Source organism: Diorhabda carinulata, chromosome X (assembly GCF_026250575.1).
Source record: "Diorhabda carinulata isolate Delta chromosome X, icDioCari1.1, whole genome shotgun sequence".
Classification (NCBI taxonomy): Eukaryota; Metazoa; Arthropoda; class Insecta; order Coleoptera; family Chrysomelidae; genus Diorhabda; species Diorhabda carinulata.
In genome coordinates this window covers 14,243,967-14,269,825 of record NC_079472.1, presented here as the reverse complement: position 1 = coordinate 14,269,825, position 25,859 = coordinate 14,243,967, and the positions used below count along the sequence as shown (strand labels likewise).

The 25,859-nt window shown below is 32.2% G+C and overlaps 2 protein-coding genes across 5 annotated transcripts in view; both read left to right on the top strand.

The window, feature by feature from the left end:
* The first annotated feature begins 7,291 nt into the window (after positions 1 to 7,291).
* Positions 7,292 to 7,855, top strand: LOC130902216 (leucine-rich repeat-containing protein 38-like). The gene has a single exon (XM_057814155.1). The coding sequence runs from the start codon at positions 7,292 to 7,294 to the stop codon at positions 7,853 to 7,855; it is 564 nt and encodes a 187-aa protein (XP_057670138.1).
* A 4,403-nt stretch (positions 7,856 to 12,258) lies between these two features.
* The window catches only part of LOC130901637 (poly(rC)-binding protein 3), a 58,460-nt gene continuing 44,859 nt past the window's right edge, over positions 12,259 to 25,859 (top strand). For 3 of the 4 annotated variants that reach the window (XM_057813147.1, XM_057813145.1, XM_057813143.1), the window contains exon 1: positions 12,259 to 12,524. The gene's annotated coding sequence lies outside the window, so the exon portion shown is untranslated. The remainder of the gene's footprint in view (positions 12,525 to 25,859) is intronic. The other variant, XM_057813150.1, reaches the window with a different exon arrangement.

The following is a 25,859-nucleotide window of genomic DNA, read 5'->3' as shown; positions in this document are numbered from 1 at the left end:
CTTCTAATTTCTTTCTTGATGTTGTTTTCTACACTTTTTTTACACTTTTCTACACAATTAACAGCATTGAAAATCGATATGTTACATAATTGATAACAGATGACGTTGAGACGGATATTGATGAATTACTTGAGTTTAGTTAACTACAAGTTAACCTCAGATTTAATGAATAACCTACAAATTGTAAAACAATATATTATGTTCATTAATTACAAAAATACATTAAACAACAGATATTTCATTACAAAACAATGTAATTTCACCATTACATGCTCGAAATATATATATATGAAAATGGCAGTACATGAATATTATCATTTTTTTGTGCATTGTCGTTGTGATGTTTTGTTGGAATCATACATACATATACGTTGGATATAGACATTGAATTTATCATGAAGTGAGGCGCTAGGTCTGCCACATAATACTATTTAATTAACCACAAGTTCATTCTAGTAGAATATTATAGCAGTAATTTAGCGTAGTGGGTAAAATTGACGGTCGTGGATGATACGTTTTGTCATTATAATACGTTAAACTTAACAAACGTATACAGTATGGAAAAATATTTGAAATTATATTATTTTTATCATGCAATTTGTTTTCCGCATAAAAAAGGAACCGTATACTTTTCTTTCAAGCTATTTCAGCATTAACAAATCATTTATTGTCGTATTAACTTTGATATGTTGTTTGATCTCCTCGGTTGCTTCATTCCATCTCTTCTGAACTGTTTTTTTCTTTATTTCCTTTTTCTATGTTTAGGGAGTTGTATGCAGATGGATTTTTGTTCTATTGGTTGTTTCTGTGTTGAAATATTGTCGCTAAACTTCTGTTTGCTATGTTTCTCTTCTGTTGTCTGTTTTTTGATGAATCTATGTTCTTGGGCTCTCGTTTGCTGGATTCCTGTTCTGTTACTTGTTTTTTGTTGAAGTTAAGTAGCTGAAATCCTAGTTTCTGTTCTATTAAAATGTTTTTCTATTCTGTCGACTGTTTTTTTGAATTTTGAATTTCTGAATTCTTATTCTGTTGGTACTTTGTTTCTGGAATCCTGTTAGTTTGATGTCTATGCTGTTACCTCATTATGTTGAAATCATGTTGCTGAACCCAGTTTGCTGAATTCCTGATCTATTAAGAGTTTTTCCCTGACTTCATATTTCTGTATACTTATGAGATCCATTTTTGTTCTATTGACTATTATTTTCCATAAATTCATGTTACTAGACCAGCATTTGCCTAATTCCTGTTCTTTTGGCATTTTATTTAACTTTGTTAGCTTTATTTCTGTTCTGTTTTGATTTGTCAATTTCACGTTTCTAGACTTTTATCTATTCATATTGTATAGCTTCTTTACATAAATTTGAGGTTGCTGCTCTCCTGTTTTTTTATCGAATTTATGTCGATGAATTCCTAGATTGAATTTCTGGAGTCCTGTTCTGTTTGAATTTTTTTTTATTTATGGAATTATGCTTCTGGATTTCTGTTAGTTTGATGTCCATTCTGTTTTGATCGTGTCATTATGTTAAAATAATATTTCTAGATATTTTTGATACATTCTTATTTCGTGGCTTCTTTAAATAAATTTAAGGTTGCAGGAATCCTGTTTGCTGCTTCCCTGTTTTGCTACCTGTTTTTTTTTGTTGAATTTATGCCTATGTTTTCCTAATTTCTGGAGTCCTGTTCTGTTGGGAAATTTTTTTATGAATTTACGCTTCTGGATTCCTGTTAGTTTGATGTTTACTCTATGAACCATCTTTTTTCATAAATTCATGTCACTGGACTTCGGTTTATTATATTCTATTCTCCTTATTCTGTCTATTTAATATTCTTGGACTAAGATTTACAGGATTTCTGTTGTGATGACCTCATTATATTAAATTTAATGTTCTCGGAATCCTGTTTAATGTATTTTTGTTTTGGTACCTGTTTTTTTGTTGAATTTGTGTCGATGAGCTCCTAATTTCTGAATTCCTGTTAGTTTATGCTTCTGGATTCCTGTTAGTTTGATGTTTACTCTATAGATCATTTTTTTTTTCATGAATTCATGTCACTGGACTTCGATTTATTATATTCTATTCTCCTTATTCTATCTATTTAATATTCTTGGACTAAGATTTACAGGATTTCTGTTGTGATGACCTCATTATATTAAATTTAATGTTCTCGGAATCCTGTTTAATGTATTTTTGTTTTGGTACCTGTTTTTTTGTTGAATTTGTGTCGATGAGCTCCTAATTTCTGAATTCCTGTTAGTTTATGCTTCTGGATTCCTGTTAGTTTGATGTTTACTCTATAGATCATTTTTTTTTCATGAATTCATGTCACTGGACTTCGATTTATTATATTCTATTCTCCTTATTCTGTCTATTTAATATTCTTGGACTAAGATTTACAGGATTTCTGTTGTGATGACCTCATTATATTAAATTTAATGTTCTCGGAATCCTGTTTAATGCATTTTTGTTTTGGTACCTGTTTTTTTGTTGAATTTGTGTCGATGAGCTCCTAATTTCTGAATTCCTGTTAGTTTATGCTTCTGGATTCCTGTTAGTTTGATGTTTACTCTATAGATCATTTATTTCATGAATTAATGTCACTGGACTTCGTTTTATTATATTCTATTCTCCTTATTCTGTCTATTTAATATTTTTGGACTAAGTTTTACAAGATTTTTGTTGTGATTACCTCGTTATGATAAATTTAATGTTACCTGTTTTTTGTTGGATTTCTGTCGCTGAACTAATTTCTGAATTCCTGTTCTGTGTTCAGTTTTATTTTGGATTCATGTTCTACATTCTTCTTAGCTTCATTTTTGGTTTGTAAGCCGTTTCTTTCCATTAACTCGTGAAGCTGAATTCCTGCTCTTTTCAGCTTTTCTTTGTCAATTTTATGAGCGTGGGCTCCTGTTCTCTTTTGGAATTAATGTCTCGAAACTTTGAATTTCTGATTTCCTATTCTATTGGTAAGTTTTGTTCTTCTAGATTGGTTTTATTGTTGACTACTTGTCGATGAACTCCTGTTCTCCTATTATATCAATTTTTATTTTGGTTTAGATATTAGATTGTGTTTGATGAAATTGTATAATTACTTTTTAAAAAGGATTCTTTTTACAATCAACTACTAAGAATCCTTAAATTTCGTATACGTTCGCTGAGGTGAGAAATATTAAAAATGTGACTTTTTGTGTGTTTGGGAGTGGTTAGATTTTAATCCAAAGCTTCCTGATAGAAACTGTACTTCTAAGCACTCAACTAACCTCCATTTATTCTTTACAGCAAAATTGCACATCAGTAAGTAGTTAGTCGAGTGGAAGCTAATCAGATTTATCGATACTTCACCATATATACGTGCTGTAACCAAACTAATTAGATTATATTTGAATAGTCAAAGGCTTATGTTAATTTGGTCGTTCAAAGTATATTCCATAAAGGATCGATGTGAAAGAAACTTTTAAAACAGATTATTCCACGGCTCTTTATCGTGTCATTTCATGTGGCAAATGTGAATTGTTACATACTGTTTCGTTACCTAATAACAATCCTTCTAAATTATATTATTGAAGTTATAAAAATTGGCAACGCTGTAATCATCTACCAATAGAACACACAAAAATATAGATAGATGAAAATGAGTAATATTGAAATTCATATGAACCAGGAAGTAATTATTTCAATAAAAATTCATAGTTTTTTTTCATTTATACGAGGGTGGTGCTAAATGATAACCGAAGTTTTGACAAACTGAGTGACTGTTTAAATATTATGACACATATAATAGCAGCAGCTCAATTGTAGTCAGATCTGACTATTTAAGAATGATAGTACTCAAAAATTTAGTGTTGAGAGCTTTAACTCTTCTGAAATCTCAAAATATACAGAGGGGTTCTTGTCTTTTGGATTCTGACGCTAAAAATTAACTAAAACGGTTATAAATACAAAAAAAACGGTTACAAATACAAATACAAAGTGGCTGTCTTCTATTCTATATCACATTTTTTAGCACTTTGAAAGTTCTTTTGATAATATAATAATAATAGTTTATAGTTTTAAAATATATTCAATATAAAATATACAGAATATTCATACAGAAACTTCATTTATTCTTCACGTTTCTTGAAATAACGTTTTATTTGTTAATAAAAAACTTCTTTTGCTTCTTTTCTGTCATATTCAGCTGAAGGAAGATGATGATGATGATGATGATGAATACAAATCCTATCGAAGAATCCTAAATTGTTCAGCATATTTCCAACGATCTCAACATTGTTTGAATCTATAATTCTCTATAAATTTATGTACAACTTCTTTAATAGCAATCCAAGCAAGTTTTCTGAAGTTAATCTTCAGATCATTATCAAGCTGAATTTCAGGAGGATTCTTGGAGGCTTCTTTGGCATCACCATCGTTTCCAGTGATTCCAGTGTGCAATGGAAGCCACATGAAACAGACTGTTATATCAAGATCAATGAGATTTTGGTAGATATCGTGAATATTTTGGACGTGGCGATAGTTTTAAGGACAAAAGAGATAAATCTAAAAGCTTAAAGGATGCTGTATATTTATCCAGGATAAAAGCTACACGTCGAAGGTAAGGAACCTATGAGTTCGTGTTTGTAATGACTGCGGGCTCAATTTTGGAGGTATTAGTATAGAGAATGAGATCGAATGATTTTTTATGTAGAATTTCTAGAAATGCTTCCTTATAAGGACGTTGGAGGAATCATGTTTATCGTAAAAGGTAACTGAGGTGTCTACCATGGGAATGTTTTTAACCCAAGGCGGAAAACGGTAAAGAAATTGGGGAGGTTCAGTAAAAGTTGATATTTTTGAGTAGAGGTGCCATCAATTCAGGAATAGAATTTATAATTGCTTCTGAGTTAGTTGGTAGGTAAGTACCGAATGAACAGGCACTTTAGCAGCATATGACAGGGGAAGAATTGTCATGTTAAGGATCGTGGTGACTGATTAGCTTCAATATTGTCACTGAACGCTTGAGCGGAAGACCCCAAGACAGTGTTGTTGTATACAGAGTTCAAAAGGTCAGTCTTGGAGCGGACATATAGATAAAACAACCATAGTCAAGTTTGGAACGGATGAGAGTTCTGTAAACCTCTGTAAAAAAGAACTAGCGAAAAAGAATCAAACCATGTTGCCAAATTAAACTGTATATCAGATATAATTACGACTTTTTTAATGAAGCTTGTTTCTTTTTTACAAACACAAATCTGTTAACGTTTCAATTTCCAATAATTATTTTTAGCATACAAAGAAATGAAAATGCGTTTTGTTTGTAGCTTTAACTGATGGAGTATTCCAATCGAATGACTAACTTTTGATTTACACGGTTCAACTTTCCGGATTTTGTAAATCGAAGGGTGAAATGAAAAGTGATTTTCGTCCGTGATGTAATGGCCTAGAAGCTTTGATTCACGTACTTTTCATGTCACGATTCAGTAAATGTATCTGTGGAATAGAAGGATTTCCCCGAGGAACGATTTTTGTTTTATGTGATTGAGTTGCTGTTATTACTTTTTAGATTAATAGACAATTCAATGATATGCATATACTTAAATAAAGTATAGAATGTAAATTAGTATAGCCAAGAATAATTATATGTATTAAACAAATCGTCAAATATCAAATAAATTGATTTTTAGAAAAAGATTTAAAAGAAGTGTTGATTGAACTTTGTCTATTTCCAGGTTTTGTTCAGTACAGATCGAAAGTATACAGTTTTTGTTTTATTGGGCATTTTTAAATTAGTGATTTCCAATCATATTGGGGTTGAAAGTTCATAAATCTTAGTATCTGTTGTATTTCAAATGTCTACCCGACTATTTATAATATTTTCGAAATTTGGAATTGAAATATTGGAGCTTCCTTTTTTGTGAATGATGTTTTTACATTTTTCAATAAATCTTCTCTTCCAATCAATCAAACATTCAACTTTATGTTTATGACAAGAGGATGGTCCTAGAAGTCCTGACCTAGAGATGGTGGTAGTTGCTTGAAAAATACCACTGTATTAGCCCAACCAATAGGGTGGGATTGCTTCTTCGTTATCAACTGAGAAATTTTGGGTATTTGAGTTTAATCGAGGCCGTACGACCTGCGAAGACCACAATGGCAGTGGTCGACCCTATGAAGTGACGACTCCAGAAATGTTGGAGAAAATCGTCTACTGAAAGTGCGCATTTCGAAAAGTGCATATTATCTCAAAATTTGGACATGAGAAAGCTTTTCGCAAGATGGGTGCTCACAATGAAACAAAAACAGCGTCGTGAAGATGTTTAGCAATGTTTCATAAAAATAAAACCAAATTTTCAAACCGTTTTATAACCAGGGTTCAATAATTTCACACCAGAACTAAAAAACAATTAAAACAATGGACTGAAAATGGAAAACCGGCTATAAAGGAGGCAAAGATCGTTCTATCTGCAGCATGCGTTCAAATCACATGTTTTGGTGTTTAGGTATCTCAATCGGAATGGAATTGGTTGAAACTTATGAGAAAATGGAAAGTATTTTGAAAAACCATGACGCCATAACCAATTAATAATATTTGTTTTTATTAGATATTAAGTAGCATCCTTTGTACATAAATCTGAACTGTATTCAACTTATAACTTCGTTGTACTCTCTTGGATACGCTATTAGAGGGAATTTATTATTTTTCTTTCCTTTTTCTCAACTTCTAATTTCGTTCCATTAAAAAGCAGGTAGCGCTCAATTTAATATTATTACTTCACCCCCTCTGAGTACCAATATACAATATTAGTGTTAATAAAATGTTTCTCTCTACCATCAACTGTATTAATTCTATTTACATTGACCTTTATAGATATGAGTGAGAATAAACAAAACTATAAAGATATCGATATTTAGATTCTACATTGTTAGTAGTGGAAATTAGTGTCATAAAGATGATTCTTGTTAAATTATTTATAATTAGCTGTTTTTGTGTGCTCAATATAGAATCACAGTTTTTTAACTATATAACAATAAAAATATTCCGCGACGATCGACCACTGACTCTATTGAAAGCTGATACTGTTAATAACGAACTAGATGTAACTGAAATTATAATAGAAAACGAAGATTTACCGATTTTGAAAACAGGTACCTTCCAAAATCTCACGAAACTAAAAAAAATTCATATAAACAGTAATAATTTAGAAACTATAGAAAATAACATATTTTGGAATCTTCCTACATTGAGAATTTTAAATTTGAATTTTAACAAGATTCGACATATTCCTAATAAAGTTTTTGCAAATTTGGCAGTTTATAAAATGTCTTTTAAAGGGAACGGAATCGAAACTTTAAGTCCCGAAGCTTTTAACAATCTCACCAACTTACATATATTGGATTTAAGTTCGAATCAAATCGAGTTTTTACCACAAGATTTATTTACGAAAACAAATAATTTGAAAAAACTCGACCTGAGCTACAACAAATTGCGATATTACCCAAAAATTCAGTACAATTATTTTGAAGAAGCTTTCGCGAACTCTGTACGATACGAAGATACTTGCATCGATTTAAGCTTCAATAATCTTCTTTTTTTAAACAATATATTGTTAAAAGGAATCAGATATCTTAAGGAATTAAATCTTAACAATAATAATATAAAAGGAATTGGTGAAACTGCTTTCAACGACTTGAAATGGATTGAAAGCGTTAATATAGAAGGTAACGATTTGGAAGAATTAAATGACGAAGTTTTGAAACTATTAGCTATGGCACGAAGTATTAATGTGGAAAATAACCCATGGACAAATGATTTTGTTTGTAAATATAATATATGGTGTTCTAATAATGACGTTATCAATACTATGGATGTAAAATGTACATGAAATAAATATTTTAAAATAGTTTTTATCGTATTTTATTTTTAGTCCATTCAATCAGCATGGTGAGTTTTTTTCAAGGTTTTTGAATATCAAGGAGTTAGCTCCAACCTGAAGGGTGTATTATCGTAGAATCTTCCTGAATGAATTGCTTTCCCACATCTGAGAGCTTCATCTGTTGTTTATCTTCACATGGATCCTAAAGGCTTGGCCAAAAGATTTAAGATGGGACAATAGTTTTCCCCACATGGTATTTGGATATAAATTAAGGGGCCACTGCACGTTCCTGAAGTGAATCTGTCAATGATCGAGATCTTAAGTAAACATCTACTCGCTGTAAATGGCAGCAAAGTGTGACAGATAAAACAAGAAATACTACTAAAACGCATCTGACCAAAATCAACTTCTGCAATTTAGTGAAGATCGTCCAAAATTGACATTTGAGACACTCCAAAGCAAATGGTCGCCTGTTTTTTTGGAATAACAGGACACGACATTAGAGCAACTTAGAATGGTTAATTCTGAATAGTACACCAGAATTTGTTTACCAAGAGGTCAACATTGCAATGCTTTAAATTGGATAGGGATGGTTGGTAGATGCTCCTGTCAGATTTTTGATATAAGATTGTGTCCAGTCAGATCCTGCGCAACATATTGGTCTTTTTTAGAAGTTTTTGATGATAATTTGCTGATGGTTCTGAATAGAGCCCACGAATCTTCCTGTCCCTCTTTTATATGAAAGGTTACATAAGAAAGCAAAGTTGGATACTTAATACTTATTACTACGATATGTTACAACGAGTCTACACTTCAGTTTGTTGTAAATCTTCTTCTCACTAATTTGGTTGCCGTAATAATTTTAAAAATGGAACAAAAACGAAAAATGAAGGATTTATAATAAATTAGAAGTGAAAGTTCAAAAGAGCTAAACGTGGATATTATGTTTCTATCTCAAAGTTGTCAGTACGAAGGTAAATTATGACAGTGACGATAATATTTTGGGTCGGAAGTAAAACGGTGTAAGAAAAATTTCTCGACGTTTATGGAAAAACGATATAATTCCATTGGAAACATGAGCCGTCAAATATGATTAGACCGTGCAGTATTGTGAGAGATTTTTATTTAGATTTTATATATTGAAATTTATTTATTGACAGAATATTGGATAAATTAATCTCAAGAAAGTAAAAAAGAGATTTCACAATTTGACGTCATGACTAATGGGAGCGTCTTGAATGTCAATCACATTTATCATGTTACCAATCGTCTCATATATCATAAGTTCTATGTTCACATCTGTCCTATGTCACGGTTGAATCCAGACATATTGGTTGTCATTTGTCAAGTGTCACATCTTGTCATATGTTTTATGATCTCATCTGTCAATGATACAATTTGTTGTAACTCTGATGAATTAACTATTTCTATAGTCTCCTGTTAAGTGTATCTGTTTGAGTTCTTTCTTGATAATTTTTCTCCATGCTAGCACACGGCGTCTTTTTCTTTTTCCTATTTTATTGCTTTTTCTACGATATTTATTGTACCTTAATTTTCGTTGATTTTTAGATCGACTTGATCTACATTTGCATGTTTATATAATTCAGAAAAAACTTCAGTCATATTTATTCTATGTCTTTTTGACTCGAATAAACTTTTCCCGAATAGTCTGTTAGTTTTCTTTGTATTGTATTTCAACTACATTCATATTTATACCGGGTGCCCCATGACGAGTTAAAACTATCTGTGTATAGCAAAATACTCATAATAGAATCATGAAAATTTCTAAGTTCGAGTTTTCGGATACGACCTTTTCAACTGAAATATTTTCAAAGATGGCCGACTTTCGGTTCTACCGGAAGTCGATTGTAACTTTGTTATTTTGAATAGAACATCCTATATAATAATACATTTTTGAGATCTACGTAAAATTTTAGTATACTTTTGTGTGAAAACGTTTTTCGAAAAATACATACTTTTTGAGTTATTAATTTTTTTGTAAAAAATTTGACCGTTGCAGACCCTTATAAATTATTTTTTTACGAAGATACCTTTGAAGATATGAAAATGGTTTCTGTTCGGTTGCTTTTAGCAAGGTCAGACGTATTTGAATATATACTGAAAAATTTTTCATTTTATACAGGGTGTGTATAAAAAGCGTTCAAAATTTACCTTCATAAATGTCACATTTCTTAAATGGAATCCCCCGTTTTTTCTATTTTAATGCATTCAGGGGTAAAAAACGAAGTAAATTCATGTATATTTTCTTATACCTAAACCTTACCGTTATTCAGATATCAAATGTTTTCTGTAAATTTTTAGAAATGCAGGCGTGGTCTAAATTTTATTTTGACCCGTTCATACAAGCACTAAGAAATAAAAAAGTATTTTTCTTGATCTTGTCAAGGTCTGTAAAAATTAAATCAAATTGTATTTACTAATCCTATTCCAACTTTTAGTCGTTTCCGAGATCTTTGAGGTTTTAAATTATTATTGTATTAACAAGTTTTAATTTTTTATGTATACTTTTAGTAGGCTTTGTAATAAATGACATTTATTTAACTGTCATTAGTCATTAAAATGATTCGTTCTTAATTTAATAACGAAGATTATGTAAATTTGTAGTAGAAAAAACCGGGTGGTTCTATTTAAAAAATAAAGAAATTTGATTTTTATAAAGTTAAACTTTGAACAATTTTTATACTCACCCTGTATAACATGAAACATTTTTCTACATCGACTCAAATACGTGTGACCTTATTAAAAGCAGCCGAACAGAAACCATTTTCATATCTTTAAGGGTATCTTCGAAAAAAAATAATTTATAAGGGTCTGCAACGGTCAAATTTTTTACAAAAAAATTAATACCTCAAAAAGTATGTATTTAAATTAAATTTAAATTAAAATTTTACGTAAATTTCAAAAATGTATTAATATATAGGGTGGTCTATATAAAATAACAAAGTTACAGTCGACTTCCGGTGAAAATATTTTAATTAAAAAGATCGTATCCGAAAACCCAAAACGTAGAAATTTTCATAATTTTACTATATACAGATAGTTTTAACTCGTCTTGGGGCACCCTGTATATGGATGTTCATATTCTAGTAAACTCTTGGTATAGTGTAGACATCGCAAATTTCGTGAAAGTTAATTAAAAGTAATAGCACACAACGCTGCTTTCCATAATGCTGACCCGGGAGATCATTCATTACGTTTCCATGGAATACTCCGAAAACAACCTTGTGTGTTGTTATTTTACCACATGGTTCTATCCCTCGTAGATGGGAGTTTATGAGTATAAGTTTATTTCAATTAAGTATATCAATTCAAATGAGATTTATGGGAGATTCGCATATTATATTACGAAAATGTCTATTTACCGACACTATTTTTAGTTTATTACAGCGGATATTAAATTTTTTGCCAAAACAAATGAAAAAATTCGTTCATTCATTCATTTTTTGAGATTAGATTGTTTTTTTATAAATGTACTTACACTATCGGGCAAAGGAATACAAACAATACAATAAATTTTATTCCAAAACTCCAAATATGTGAATTGGAAGTAGGACTCTGCTTTCTGACTTATCTGTCTAATTTGTCCCCCAACAATTCATTCGAGTTAAGGTCGCGCCAAATCCTTACTTTCAGTACACTCTTCCTTTCCAATTCTTTCAAATACTCTTTGCAGAGCTTGGAGGAATGCCTCTGATCGTTGTCACGCTGAAAGATAAATTTTCTGTCAATCAATCGCTGTCCAAAACGTACTACTTTTTTCTTCAAAATCCCTTCAATGTTTACCAAATCTCCAGTCGGCCTTCCTTCAAAACATCTCCAAGACATCACCGTGTTTTACAGTCGGGATTACACACACAGACTTCTCTGGTCACCACCTTTTAAGGGTGATAACTCGGAAAGGGAGGGCTGAGAACATTTATTTTCATACGAATAATTACCTCATGAATGTTGTCGCATAAATATAAAATAAGCACCCTGTATATTTATGTAACCAGCAGGTGTTTTTGAATTTGGGATTCAACCGCGCGTTTCTCGACTTGTTCCATTTTGTTACTGAGATGTGACTCTCTTCAATTGAGGTTTCTAATTCCAATTTCCTCAAATTTTTTTATTGTAAATGCGTTTTAGATTTTAATTTTAATTTTTCCGAGTGCAGTTTAATCATTTAATCGATAAAACAAATTTTATTTCTATCGAACGTTTTTTTTTTATATTTCGAATCGCATTTATTATGAAATCTAAATGGAGCCTATAAAATTCTCGGAATATTCTGTTACCCTACAAAAATGGAACATTTGAAAATGTTTAACTAACGCTCATGAACATTTTCTCGCTCTACGACCTGCGCGGAAAAAGGACGAACTATTACAGGAAAACGACGCAGCATCCCTCATTTGAAGAGCGTCTGTGTCGAGAGTATTTCGGTGTTATTTCACTTAGTCCTCTTTGGGCATTGATACTGTGTGCCACGTTTCAGAACCTAACCTCCCTTCTCCGAAACCCTCAATACCTAATAAAATAGAACGTTAACCTGTGACACGTTCGTCAATTTTCCTCTTAGGTAAATTTCAAAGTGAAAATCGCTTAATTTTTATTATCGCGCGTCTGTCGACGGCCAAATTGACTCAGAACTCTCAGAAGTTGATCAACACTACAAGTAAGTCCAATAAATTTTGTTCTTCCAATATCCAAAATTAAAGATACAATTTAACTTTATTACATTTAACTATAGTTACTTCTAAATCTATATATTGAGTCCAGTAACTTTATATTTGTTCTAAACAACTAATTCACTCAGGATATTACAAAGTTGTAAAATGTAGACTGCTTTTTGATTTCTTTGTACAACTTCTCCCACAACTCAATCAGGTTGAAATCTGGCGACTATGATGACCAAATCATTACTTTTGGTACGTTCCTCCTTTCATATCCAAGCAAATACTCTTTGTACAGCTTCGAGGAATGCTTGATATTGTTGACATGGTAGAAGATAAATTCTTTGCCCATCAGAAGTACCAAATTTTCCTGTAATATTTTTATAGCCTCATCGAACCTCCTCCGTGTTTTTCACATGGATCTAACATCCGTTCTTCCTTTGACATGATCCCAAATACTTTTTAGTCCACTGCAACCTCATAATTTCATTTTGACGACTTAAAAAGGGTTTTTTTCATCGCCACTTTTCCAAAAAGGCAAAAACTTTTGACCGGTGATCTCTTTGTGTACGTCACGTTTTAAATTACTACGAGGGTTGTTTGAATAGTTTCCACAGAAACAAGACATCTCATACACTTAGTTCAGAGATATTCTGAACTTTCCAACCCTTCTACATTCTAGTTTTCGTGTTTTATTTCAAAGTAATCGCTTACGAAAGTCATAAGATTTTCGTCTGATAAAAAGTTCTCTCATGCAAATGAAGCTTTGAGGTTAGGAAGCATCAATCGGATCTGGTGAATACGGTGAGTGGTCAGTCAAGTCAAAGTCATAGTGAAGATAGTTGATGGACACAATCCCATGAATATCCCATGCGTTTTTTGGGGCAGCTTAACTCTTGTTGTGCAATCGTTTCCTCATGATGCAGCCTCATATTTATTAAGAATTTTGCTTGGTCCACCCATCTAGTTGGAGATCTACCTCTTGGACGTTTGCCTTCTACTTTCCCTCCAAAGATTAATCGTTCCATTCATCTTCTAGATCTTCAAAATATATGTCCAAGGTACTGCAGATACATGCGGTTGGTTCTGGTTAGCGTGAACCAATTTCTTGTATGTTGATTTGATGTTCTGTCCACGATACTCGTAAGCATCTATTGTCTATAAACCCACATTTCGAAAACCTCTATTCGGTTTTTATTTGCTTTGTTTAAAGTCTATGTGTTGGTGATTGAGGAACCAAGATAGTTAAAAGTGTTAACAAATGTTTGTGCAGAATGGAATGTGTCATCGAGGTACCGAAGGTTGTTGATCCTCTTTCCGTCTTGTCAATCATCTAGAACCTCTCTCAAGACGTATTAGCTATAAAGTTTAATAAGGTAGGTGGAAGATTGTCTAACTCCTGCGGCCGTTTTGAAAGTCCCCGAGTAAACCACGTCGATTATGAATTTCGCGTTGTTTTTCTGATAGAGGTTGCGCACTAGTTGAAACAGATGTTTTGGCGTTTCCTCCATTATGGTACAAAGATAGCTCCAGTTGACTTTATCAAAGGCTTTTTGATAATCTACTAAACAGAGGTATAAAATAAAAATCAGTTTGTGTGTAGGTAAATTAAAAGCTTCAGAACAACTTTTTACATTTCTGGTAATCAATAGAATAATATATTCTGCAGGAAACTTAATAATTTAATATAATGCTCGTGAAATAGCGCATCAGCAATAATTTTAGCACCGTTTCTCTGGTCTAATTGCTTATATATTAAACTTGTAAAAGCACTGATTCAAAATTAATACTGAAAACGGGCAGTACGTTAATTAACTTCAACTATATTTGCTGCTGTATTCCATTCCGAACATTATAGTTTTGACATAGTGAAATAAATTATTTATAGTTGTTGTTCCAATTTTTATAATCCATATTAGAACTGCTTGTAAACTACTTTCTTGGAACGTAATTTGTTGAAATCATCAAAACCGTCGATCTACATCATTGATTGTTGTAAAAATCTCAAGGGTTTTCTACTTTCTATGAAGAATTACTTCATCCCTTTCTTGAAGTGTAGAAAAATAAATCGAGAGAAAATTTCTCTAATGGAAGACGCTACAATAAACAAAGGTGATGGTTAGTTAATTAGGGCAAATAAGAAAAACTTCATTCGTTATTTCAATGTCGTTTTTATAAACTGAATCAAAAGTAATTATATGGAAACATCACTCATTGGATCTTGGATTTCCATCGTGTACTTTACGAGATAAATGTTCCCGAAAATCTTCAATTGGACGGCCCGTCCAATTGAAGAGGTAAATTGGGCCTTTTATCTTGTTATGGTATGAAATTCCGGTCCGGTCATAACATTGTATGATTTCTAACGTGATTTTTTTAAATCAACTAATTTAATGAAGCAGTTTTTAATATACCTTTCAGTATCTACTCCTTTCCCTCTTACTTGACCCATATAATGTTTGGATGTTGTCGAAATCGCATACCAGACTAGCAATTGTACGTTGCCAGGACATTCTTCTATCCATGTAAAAACCACATTTCCTTCGATTTTAATTGAATATTTCATCGTCTTTAACATTGATTCTCTGATTTGCAGAATGTATTAACCTGTCTGACGACGGTATCTTGGTATCCACGCTAATTGGTTTGCGGTATTTTTAGGACACTGTCGTGGTGGTGGGTTGGTGGGTATTTTTGACTATTTCTTGTTACTTCTTGAGATGCGGTACTCTTTGAAGTATGGTTGTGCTTATTTTCCAGCTCTTGGGTAGAAATTCCCTTTTTTGGTGGTTCAAACATGGTATTCTTTTTTTCTTTTCGACTATCGTACGGTAAATGCTTCTGCGTGAAATATTCTGGTTTTGAAATCGGTTTAACCAAATTATGAATGCTTCTTCCACTTTTCCAATTTATACGAAGTTAGTTCCAGTAGTTTCGACAAAGAAAAGGAAAATGTTGGAAAATCTTTGACCACCGAACCATTTTTTCTAATCTGAGAAAATAAAATAATCCAAAAGGGCTAAATTGGTGAATAGGATGCATTAGGTAGTAATTCAAACTTTAATTCATTAATTTTGGACATTGCAATACCGGATGTGTGAGCTGGTGCATTGTCTTGATGAAACAACATTTTCTTCTTTGAGAAATTGCAGTCGTTTTTGCTTGATTTTTTCGCACAAATTCTCCCATAATACTCGCCGTTGACAGTTTTTCCTTTTTTAAGCTAGCTAATGAAAATTATCCCACACGTATCTCAAAAAACGACGCCATGACCTTGCCTGCAGATGGAACGATCTTTACCTTCTTTGGAGCCGGTTCTCCTTTGTCAGTCCATTTTTTTTATTGTTGTTTGGTTTCGGGTGTGAAGTGATAGAACCATGGTTTTGAAACAATTTAGAATTTCGCTATTTATGGCTGCTAAGCAAATACTAAACAACACGGCGCTTCGAACTGTATAGATTGTGTACTTTCTAATACATAGTTATTTTGGGAACATCCTCGTGAGACATTTTAATGCAAATAACGTAAAGAAGAATTGACTAAGGTTACGTTACAAAGCTATTTAGATATTGTATCATTAAAATGTATTTTTAAATCAGAATTTTCAATAAAAGCTTCAAGGTATTTATGTACAATTTGATCTAGAAACTCCTTGATAGCTTTTTGTACATTATAACATGTTTTATATACAACTAATTGAACGAAATAGAGTAATTTTCAAAGTCTTCAAGGAGATAGAAAGTTTGGATATACAAATAGTTGAAGAGGATAAGACAGTTCATTGAAAAAAGGAGATTTGGACAACAGTATCTTCAACAGTAAACATGTGTAGATTACCATTCACCTCGTCTATCAATAAATTCATAAAATAACTTGTCAGCAGCGACATTCATCATCACAACACTCCACATCACTACTGGTGAAGTGGTAAAAATGTAAAAGTTTGATCAAAAAGTGTTCAAAAAACAAAGTTCCGAGCCAAGATTTTGCCCGAAAACATCAAATTCATGTTCGCTGATGCATATTATGAAAATCAAAACTTTCGTCTATACTTTAATTATTTAACTATTATGCCTTTATGGATACAACTTCTATTTTGTTCAAATATTATAAATAAACAAATTCAGATGATGTGCACTTAAAAAAACTTGTTTTTATTCATTTTTCAGGTAAAATTAGAGAATGAAAAGCGCAGAAAATTTAGCTTGGGATGAAATAAAAACATCGGTATTTATGTTATATATTTTCGCCGCCGCTTAACAATGTTTGCAATTTCAATAAAAATTCTTTCAGATTTTATTTCTAGACTAAGTGGATTTAATTTAGGTAGTATAGAAAAAAAAACGAATGAACAGAAATTGTCTAAAGACAAATGATCTTTGATGTATTCCAGTTAATTTATAGCAGGATTTTTAACATCCAAATCAAAATAGAGACACAGATATTTCAACTAATCAATGTTGGTACGAGAAAATTGAGAAATCAGTAATAAAAATGTGTTGCAAACATTGATTCATTAGGACAATTGAATAGAATAAGGGTATTTCATTATAAAATATATAAACAACTTATGTAAATTCCAATAGAACGAATTTCCTTTTAAGTCGTTGAAAATTTACCTTTTTAAAGAAGTAACCGCTTGTTTTATTAACAACAAAGGAAGGAATAAATAATTGATGATACCTGTGTTAAAAGCTAAAAGGATATATCCTTTTGCTATTCCTGAATACCATTCAAGGATTTCTGATAGTGATGATAGTTCGCTCGAATATAAATAACCAATACCTACACAATAAATCAAAAAGTGCAAATGCCTGGTACACCACTTTGGCCGAATTTGCTACAGTCCCCGCTGTGGCTTAATCCGGCACTGCCTATCCACCGATTTGGAAAAATTTTGTTCGCAGAAAATTGTGGGTTTGCTGGATCAGGATATAAGTTTGTCAAAGTTTGCAAGCTGCGTTCGTCATGCTCTAAAAACGCTCGCGAACAAATATTGTTTTATAAAACTTGTATAATGATTAAATAATTCATATATTCATAAATCAAGTCCGTTCTGTTATTACAAAAAATTGAAGAGTCTTGTACATATTCTATCAGTAGATATTGTCAAATAAACTCGTCATTACTATAATGAATGTTCCACAATAAATTTAAAAAAAAAAATATTTTATATTACAAATAGCAACTCTCAATTCCGTGTCTGTATTCAGTCGAGACTTGGATCTTGTCTTTAAATCAACCACCACAAGAAAATCCGGCTTCGGAAATGTAGGAAATTCAAAGTGGCAATAATATACGAGACGCTCTTGTCTCCTTTTGAGAAAAGATATCATCCGCTATCGCCCAAAAACTCAAAGAAAGATTTAATAGTGAATTCTCTCTTGATTTTTCTGCTTCCTATAGGCTTATTATTCAGTTTTTATGAAAATTAAACCAAAGGTGGTGTCCATGGAAATAGTATATTGGGCAGCAAGTGGTTATATCTAATCCTAAATTGGAATTGTTTGAGATAGCTGAGGCCTTGAAGGTATCAGAAAGTAGTGTGTTTACAATTATGCACGAACTTTTGACTATGAGAAAGCTTTTTTTAAAGTGGGTGCCGCGTTTACTCACAGTCGATCAAAAACAAAGTGTTGATGATCCAGAGCAGTGTTTGGGAATGTTACACGTAATAAATCAGATTTTTTTGCTTTGATATGTGACAAGGGATGAAATATGGATTCATCACTTCACTCCGAAATCAAAATGATCATCATTTGAATGGACTACAGTCGCTGAGCCATGTCTGATGCGTCCAAATGCATAACAGTCGGCTGGAAAGGTTATGGCTTCAGTATTTTGCGATGTACATGGAATATTGTTTATCAGCCATCTTCAAAGAGAGAGACAATCGATAGCGAATACTACATAGAGTTATTGGATCGGTTGAATGCAAAAATCAAGGAAAAGCGGCCTCATATGTCGAAGAAATAACCACTGTTTGATCAAGACAATGCACAGATTCACAAGTCGGTGACAACGATGGTTAAATTGAAAGAATTACTCTTTGAATAGCTTCCTCATCCACAGTATAGTCCAGATCTGGCCCCCATGCTCTTTGCTGATCTCAAAAAAATTCAAATCAAATGAAGAAGCTTATTTTGAGGCAAGGTATTTATTTATTTGTATGTGCCCTGCTTATTAGCGCATAATTTAAGACACTGTAGTTTATCGTTCCTCGAAACATAAACCAGCTAAAATTGTGCAAAGGAACGCGTTTGGTGGTAAATAAATTGTTGAACAATGTGATTTACGCGACGATACTCAAAGGAAAATTTGAAGGTGAGGAAGTTTTCATTCCGAAGATCCCGATGCCGTTTGAGTTTAAGAGACTTGAATTTCCGATCCTTCTTGCATTCGCCAATGCCAATTTTCGAAAGTTTGTGGTATTAATCCATGTTTTTCCCATAATCAATTAAATGTGACATGTTTACCATCTGCGTTATTTGTTCTTGCGTCTAATAATAAAACTTGATTTGTTTTATTTATATTTATTATCCAAAGAAAAAATGAACTTAATTAAATTCAAAATCTACTCAGACAAAGTTTCAGGTTTAGTCAGTATAAATCAGAAGAAGAATAATATGAATTATTTCACAACCCATATATATGAAATAGAAAATGACATACTAATGACTATATTAGATTCAATATTTCCAATTTACAGATTACAAAGTCGGAAAATTATCAATTGTTCCGAGATTTATCACTTCTCCTAATTTTCCAAACTTTTCAGTAGGATACTTTAATGTGATAAGAAAAGAAAACTAATTTTGAATATTTATTAAGTTTCTGGAAACTTTCTAGAAAGATAAGGGTGGAAATCTTACGATCGCTGATTGCAACCTATTTTTCAATTACTTATATGATTGATAATTCATCAGTTGTTCGTAGCTTGCACGCGTCTTCTATAATTCAATTTTTGCATTTACTTTACGTTTTTTGTTTGCATATCATCTATTAAAAGTTGTACAATGGACCTATCTAATAATTTATATCCTAACCGAAATCCCATAACTTTCAATTTTTACGTTACTAAATACTATAATAAAAATTATTTCACACAATATTTATTCAAATTAGAAAATAGAAAAACTGCATCGGACGATTTTACAAAATAATCACTAACCCAAAAATATTCGTTTTTCCAGTAAATAATTGCTGTTGAACTTAAACACTCCTTTTAACAGCTCTTCCTTTTCCTGGATAGCTCTGCCTTTCATGGTATGTTGAAACCCTTCCTTCCAGGTCGTTGAGGGCCTTCCCGGTCTTCTTCTATTTCTTATATTTGCTTTTGCTATTTCATCCAATTATTTTTCCCAGGTTGTTAGGCACTTATCCTCTAACTCAATTCCCATTCTCTCAATTTTAGTTCTCCAACTATTCAGAGTTTCTTAAACCAGGAAGCATCAAAGTAGCAAACTGTTGAATACAGATAAATTGAAGGTTTTCTCTTACACTTTCTCATAGATCGCATCTTCTTCTTCAATTGACGCGACTATCTAGAATATGTCTTCATCTGTCACACCAACATCAATTTTTTAATCCATAATCAATATCCTAAATTTCAACTCTTCAGGATCAGAATCATTATCGGATGTAGGATAACATGTTAGAAGATTCTGAACCAAAGATTCTTTTGGCTTCACACTTCTTATGTGCAGCAAGTGGTGGAAGATTACTCTTGGAAGTAGCAAGAAAAGTTTTTGAATGAAGGATCACGGGTGATAAGGAACGTGTCACATAGGATGATAATATGCTAAAGAAAACATGGTCGGCACATATCGTTATTGTTTTAACAAATTTGAAATGATCTTGAGTGCTCAAACCTATCTAAATTATCAATTCTACTCCAAACCTGCTAAATTTGATTATTAGAAAGACGGCAATGCTAGACCACTCCATGCTATGTTGGAATATCATTTGTTCAGGTCTCTGTAAACTTCTGTTGATATTGTGCTCTGTAGAGGATTGAAAAAGTCATATTTTAGCTCAACAAAGATCAAAATTTTATGGTAACGATATTATTGAATCACTAGAAACATCATCAATCATAACCGCACGTATATTATTGATTAATAATTATACTTAGCAAAAACATGAAAAACCCCAATTATTTCTTCAAAATCAAAATATCTCCCTTTTCACACCTAATGATTCTTCTCAAAAGTAAAACGCGCTAACCTACATTCCACTCAACCAGTGGTGTGATAGAGATGACAAAAGACTTTTCCATTCGCCAATTCCTCTCATAGAAATCGACTTATCAAAGCTTCTGCTTGAACAAATGATACAGAATGTAGGAATTCAAGGCAAAGTATAGTCAGATAAACATATTAAAATGAGTTCTATCAACCCATAACCAAGAATATGAAATATTTTAAAGCAGCTTGCTCAAGTATGTGTCTGATAAACTAGTTTTCATATAAATTGATACATTTTGTACAATGTGTTCACAAAGATTCGTCAGAAACAAGATTGACTACATTCTTAAATTTACTGTTAACTAAAGTTCGACAAAAGAAACTCAACATCAACATGATAATAAAAAACTAAAGAAAAACAACAGAATTACCAAATAAATAGCCTCTAAAGAAAAAAGAGTTGTGTGAATGCTCTACTTTTTCTAGAAAACGCTCCAAGACATCCTGATAATTGAAAGCTAGTACTCCCAATGATTATGTACCTTACAACTACTTTAATTAAACCAATAGATCAAAATTTCATGTGATAGATGTTTCAGCATAGCCAGATGTTCTAGAAACCAGTGCTTTTTAGAAATCAGTCCGGACTAAGATGTTCAAATTCAAAATAAAATAAATTTGCAATGCTGCTTGGTGCCACACAAAAAGAGTGAAGTATCCGACAATGATTCTGATCCTGAAGAGTTGAAATTTGCAACGAAGCGGAATCAAACTTTAGGATATTGATTATGGATTAAAAAATTGATGTTGGTGTGATAGATGAAGACATATTCTAGATAGTCTCGTCAATTGAAGGAAGAGATGCGATCTATGAGAAAGTATAAGGAAAAACCTACAATTTATCTGTATTTAACAGTTTGCTGCTTTGATAAGTGCCTAACAACCTGGGAAAAATAATGGAATGAAATAGCAAAAGAAAACATAAGAAATAGAAAAAGACCGGGAAGGCCCTCAACGACCTGGAAGGAAGGGTTTCAACATACCATGAAAGGCAGAGCTATCCAGGAAAAGGAAGAGGTGTTAAACGGAGTGTTTAAGTTCAATAGCAATTATTTACTGGAAAAACGAATATTTTTGGGTTAGTGATTATTTTGTAAAATCGTCCATTGTACAATTTTCAATAGATTATAAGCAAACAAAAAACGCAAAGTAAATGTAAAAATTGAATTATAGAAGACGCGTGCAAGCTACGAACAACTGATGAAGTATCAATCATAAAAGTAATTGAAAAATAGGTTGCAATCAGCGATCGTAAGATTTCCACCCTTATCTTTCTAGAAAGTTTCCAGAAACTTAATAAATATTCAAAATTAGTTTTCTTTTCTTATCACTTTAAAGTATCCTACTGAAAAGTTTGGAAAATTAGGAGAAGTGATAAATCTCGGAACAATTGATAATTTTCCGACTTTGTAATCTGTAAATTGGAAATATTGAATCTAATATAGTCATTAGTATGTCATTTTCTATTTCATATATATGGGTTGTGAAATAATTCATATTATTCTTCTTCTGATTTATACTGACTAAACCTGAAACTTTGTCTGAGTAGATTTTGAATTTAATTAAGTTCATTTTTTCTTTGGATAATAAATATAAATAAAACAAATCAAGTTTTATTATTAGACGCAAGAACAAATAACGCAGATGGTAAACATGTCACATTTAATTGATTATGGGAAAAACATGGATTAATACCACAAACTTTAGAAAATTGGCCTTGGCGAATATAAGAAGGATCGGAAATTCAAGTCTCTTAAACTCAAACGGCATCGGGATCTTCGGAATGAAAACTTCCCCACCTTCGAATTTTCCATTGAGTATCGGCGCGTAAATCACATTGTTCAACAATTTATTTACCACCAAACGAGTTCCTTTGCACAATTTTAGCTGGTTTATGTTTCGAGGAACAATAAACTACAGTGTCTTAAATTGTGCGCTAATAAGCAGGGCACATACAAATAAATAAATACCTTGCCTCAAAATAAGCTTCAGTTTCAGCAACTACTTCTTCATTTGATTTGAATTTTTTTGAGATCAGCAAATAGCATGGGGGCCAGATCTGGACAATACTGTGGATGAGGAAGCTATTCGAAGAGTAATTCTCTCAATTTAACCATTAACCAAACAGTGGTTATTTCTTCGACATATGAGGCCGTTTTTCCTTGATTTTTGCATTTAACTGATCCAATAACTCTATGTAGTATTCTCTATTGATTGTCTCTTTTCTTTGGAGATACTAGATGAACAATATTCCATGTACATCGCAAAATACTGAAGCCATAACCTTTCCAGCTGACTGTTATGCATTTGGACGCATCAAACATGGTTCACCGACTACAGTCCACTTAAATCTTGATCGTTTTGATTCTACAGTGAAGTGATGGATCCATGTTCCATCCATTGTCACATATCGCCGCAAAAAAAACTGATTTATCACGTGTAAACATTCCCAAACACTCCTCTGAATCATCAACACTTTGTTTTTGATCGACTGTTAGTAAACGCGGCACCCACTTTAAAAAAAGCTTTCTCATGATCAAAAGTTCGTGAATAATTGTGAACACACTACTTTCTGATACCTTCAAGGCCTCAGCTATCTCAAACAATTCCAGTTTAGGATTAGATATAACCAATTGGTCGACTTTTTTGGTGTTTTCTAGAGTAACCAACTGAATTGGACGACCAGAACGTTCACCATAATCGGTGTTTGTACGACCACGTTTAAATTCAGCAAATCAACGACAAATGGTCCTTTCGATGAAGTAGCGTCCGGATAACACTTTTGAAGCCATTGCTGAGCTTGTACAGTATTTTATCCATCAAGAAGCAATGATAAATCAACACATGAAATTGTTTTGAGTCCATTGTCTTGAAAATTATAGTAGCTTCACTTAAATAGCTGTCACTTTTTTCTGACCAATCGGAATGTCATCAAATTTCACATGTAGTTTTTTGACAGTTGGTACTTTAAACGTCATATGGATTTGACAAAGTCAGCGCCATCTGTGTGTCCGTCATACGACTTGAAGATTCAAACTAAACGAAGGAAATATGAAAACTGTCAGTAATTGAAATATAATAACTCTCATTTATAACTTATTCTCGTCAAAACGCCTTCGTATTTTATCTCGTCTCATAATACAGGAAAGGTCATAGTTTATTCCTGATAATTGAATTTTTTTAAATGTTTAAAAATATCTTTTGTTTGTATTATATAGGAATTATGAAAAAAGAAACATAATTCCAGTTACTGTGCCGTATTCAATCCCGAACTCTCAATTAAAATAGTTGAATAGTGATTCCAGGTTCATCTCTCGCATTGTACATTAGTTAGACGGAAGACAAGCAAATAAATTGATTTCTTTTGACTTTAATACGAACGGATGGATTTAATAATTGGATTTTTAATTGAAAGGAAAATTTAATAAACGATTTTGAGGAAAAAATATTGTTCTATATTCATCCACAGTTAATATTAGAATCGTAGTAGATTCACATAAAATTGCGAATATACAGGGTGTTTATCAAAAGACGATTCCGTCTCTAGGAGCAGTTGGAGCTTGCAAATATCACTTTAAAATTATTACCGCCACCTTTTGGCGAATTTATAAGTTTTATTTGTTTCTTTTTAGGCCAATTTATACTATGAACTGTCCTCGGTAATTTGTCTATACTCTCTATCTCCTTGAAGACTACTTTAAATCAAAAATAAACTGCTTTTTCATTCAATAATATAATAAATGTGACAACAGACAAAAATCTTGCAAAAAAGTAGTAGATAAAATTATATTTAGAAGCCTTTGCTGGACATTTATTATCTTGCTATTCTGATACCAACTCCTAATGCCCGAAAGATATTTTTAATGATGTTTATATGAACCAAATCGATACGGCGTTCAACCCAACGACGATATTGATTCTAGTCTATTTTTTTATAATACCATTTGTGTAATAAAAAATCACAGATCGTGTCGATGAATTTGAGGAGATGCTGCGAAGACTGCGGAATGAATCGGAACCAACAAAACGGACCAATTCCATTACAAGCGAAAGCAAGCAGACCTGTGAGATAAAACATAGAATTGAGTTGACTAAAACTAAAGTATATCTTCCAAAAGATATGCCTCAAGAAAAAAGTTATAGATCAATATGAATTGCCAGTACATACGGAACAGAAGCGATCACGAAACATCGATGTTAGATTTTTTTCTCAAAAACAAAGTTTCAAATAATTAATCGCAGAAAATGTCATGTAGTACTTACGCAGTGGAGAGATTTATAAAGCTAGGTTTGCGAAAAGACGCTGGGAAAAAGAGATTTTGTAGTGGAGGGCTCGTCAAAACTTTCACCTAGTAGGGGACGTCCTCTAGCGAGATGGTCCGACGATATTAAGAGAATGCAATTAAACTGGATGAATACCATACAGACGGGAGCTGAATGATGATGATTTTTGCTTCGAAATTTTCAAAATTATTCATTTGGAGATTTGAGATTTTTAGTTGGCATTTAAACGTTTTCTTTGCCTTTGTGTGTACTTTCACGTATTTCAAGGCATATCCACAAATTGAATGGTTGTTATAAATGTACTCTGATTTTGGTTTCTTTGAATAATATGACGATCTTACAATTCTCACAATCATCATAAACTTTTTTTTGATAACATTCATTCCTCACATTTTGAAATATTTTATCGACATCTGAGATTTCCCTATTTTTAAGATAAAGTAACGACAATGTTCTGGTAGATCGAAAGAGGGGAATTGAAAAGTGAGTCGGAAACTGTATAACTGATAAAATCGTGTCATTTCCCGGCACATTTTATTTTACAAATAACCGAAAACGCTGCGGAGGAATCGATCTTTTCTCACAACGGCCATAATTATTTTTTTCTCTTCTAAGATGCTGCTCTCCTTTGAACATTTCTTGAAAATAAATGAGAAAATCTAGGAAATAAAGTAGATGTTTTTGATATTAGAAAAAAAATATATTTCACGTAAAAATGAGGTATGGAATGACAACGCAATACAAGTCAACTTGTTATACTAAAACCAACAGTTTTTATTACAGGAACCAGCTGACAAAGACACATTT

Excerpts from the sequence above, each read along its gene's own strand:
- LOC130902216 (XM_057814155.1), top strand. The coding sequence starts at position 7,292 with ATGTCTTTTAAAGGGAACGGAATCGAAACTTTAAGTCCCGAAGCTTTT.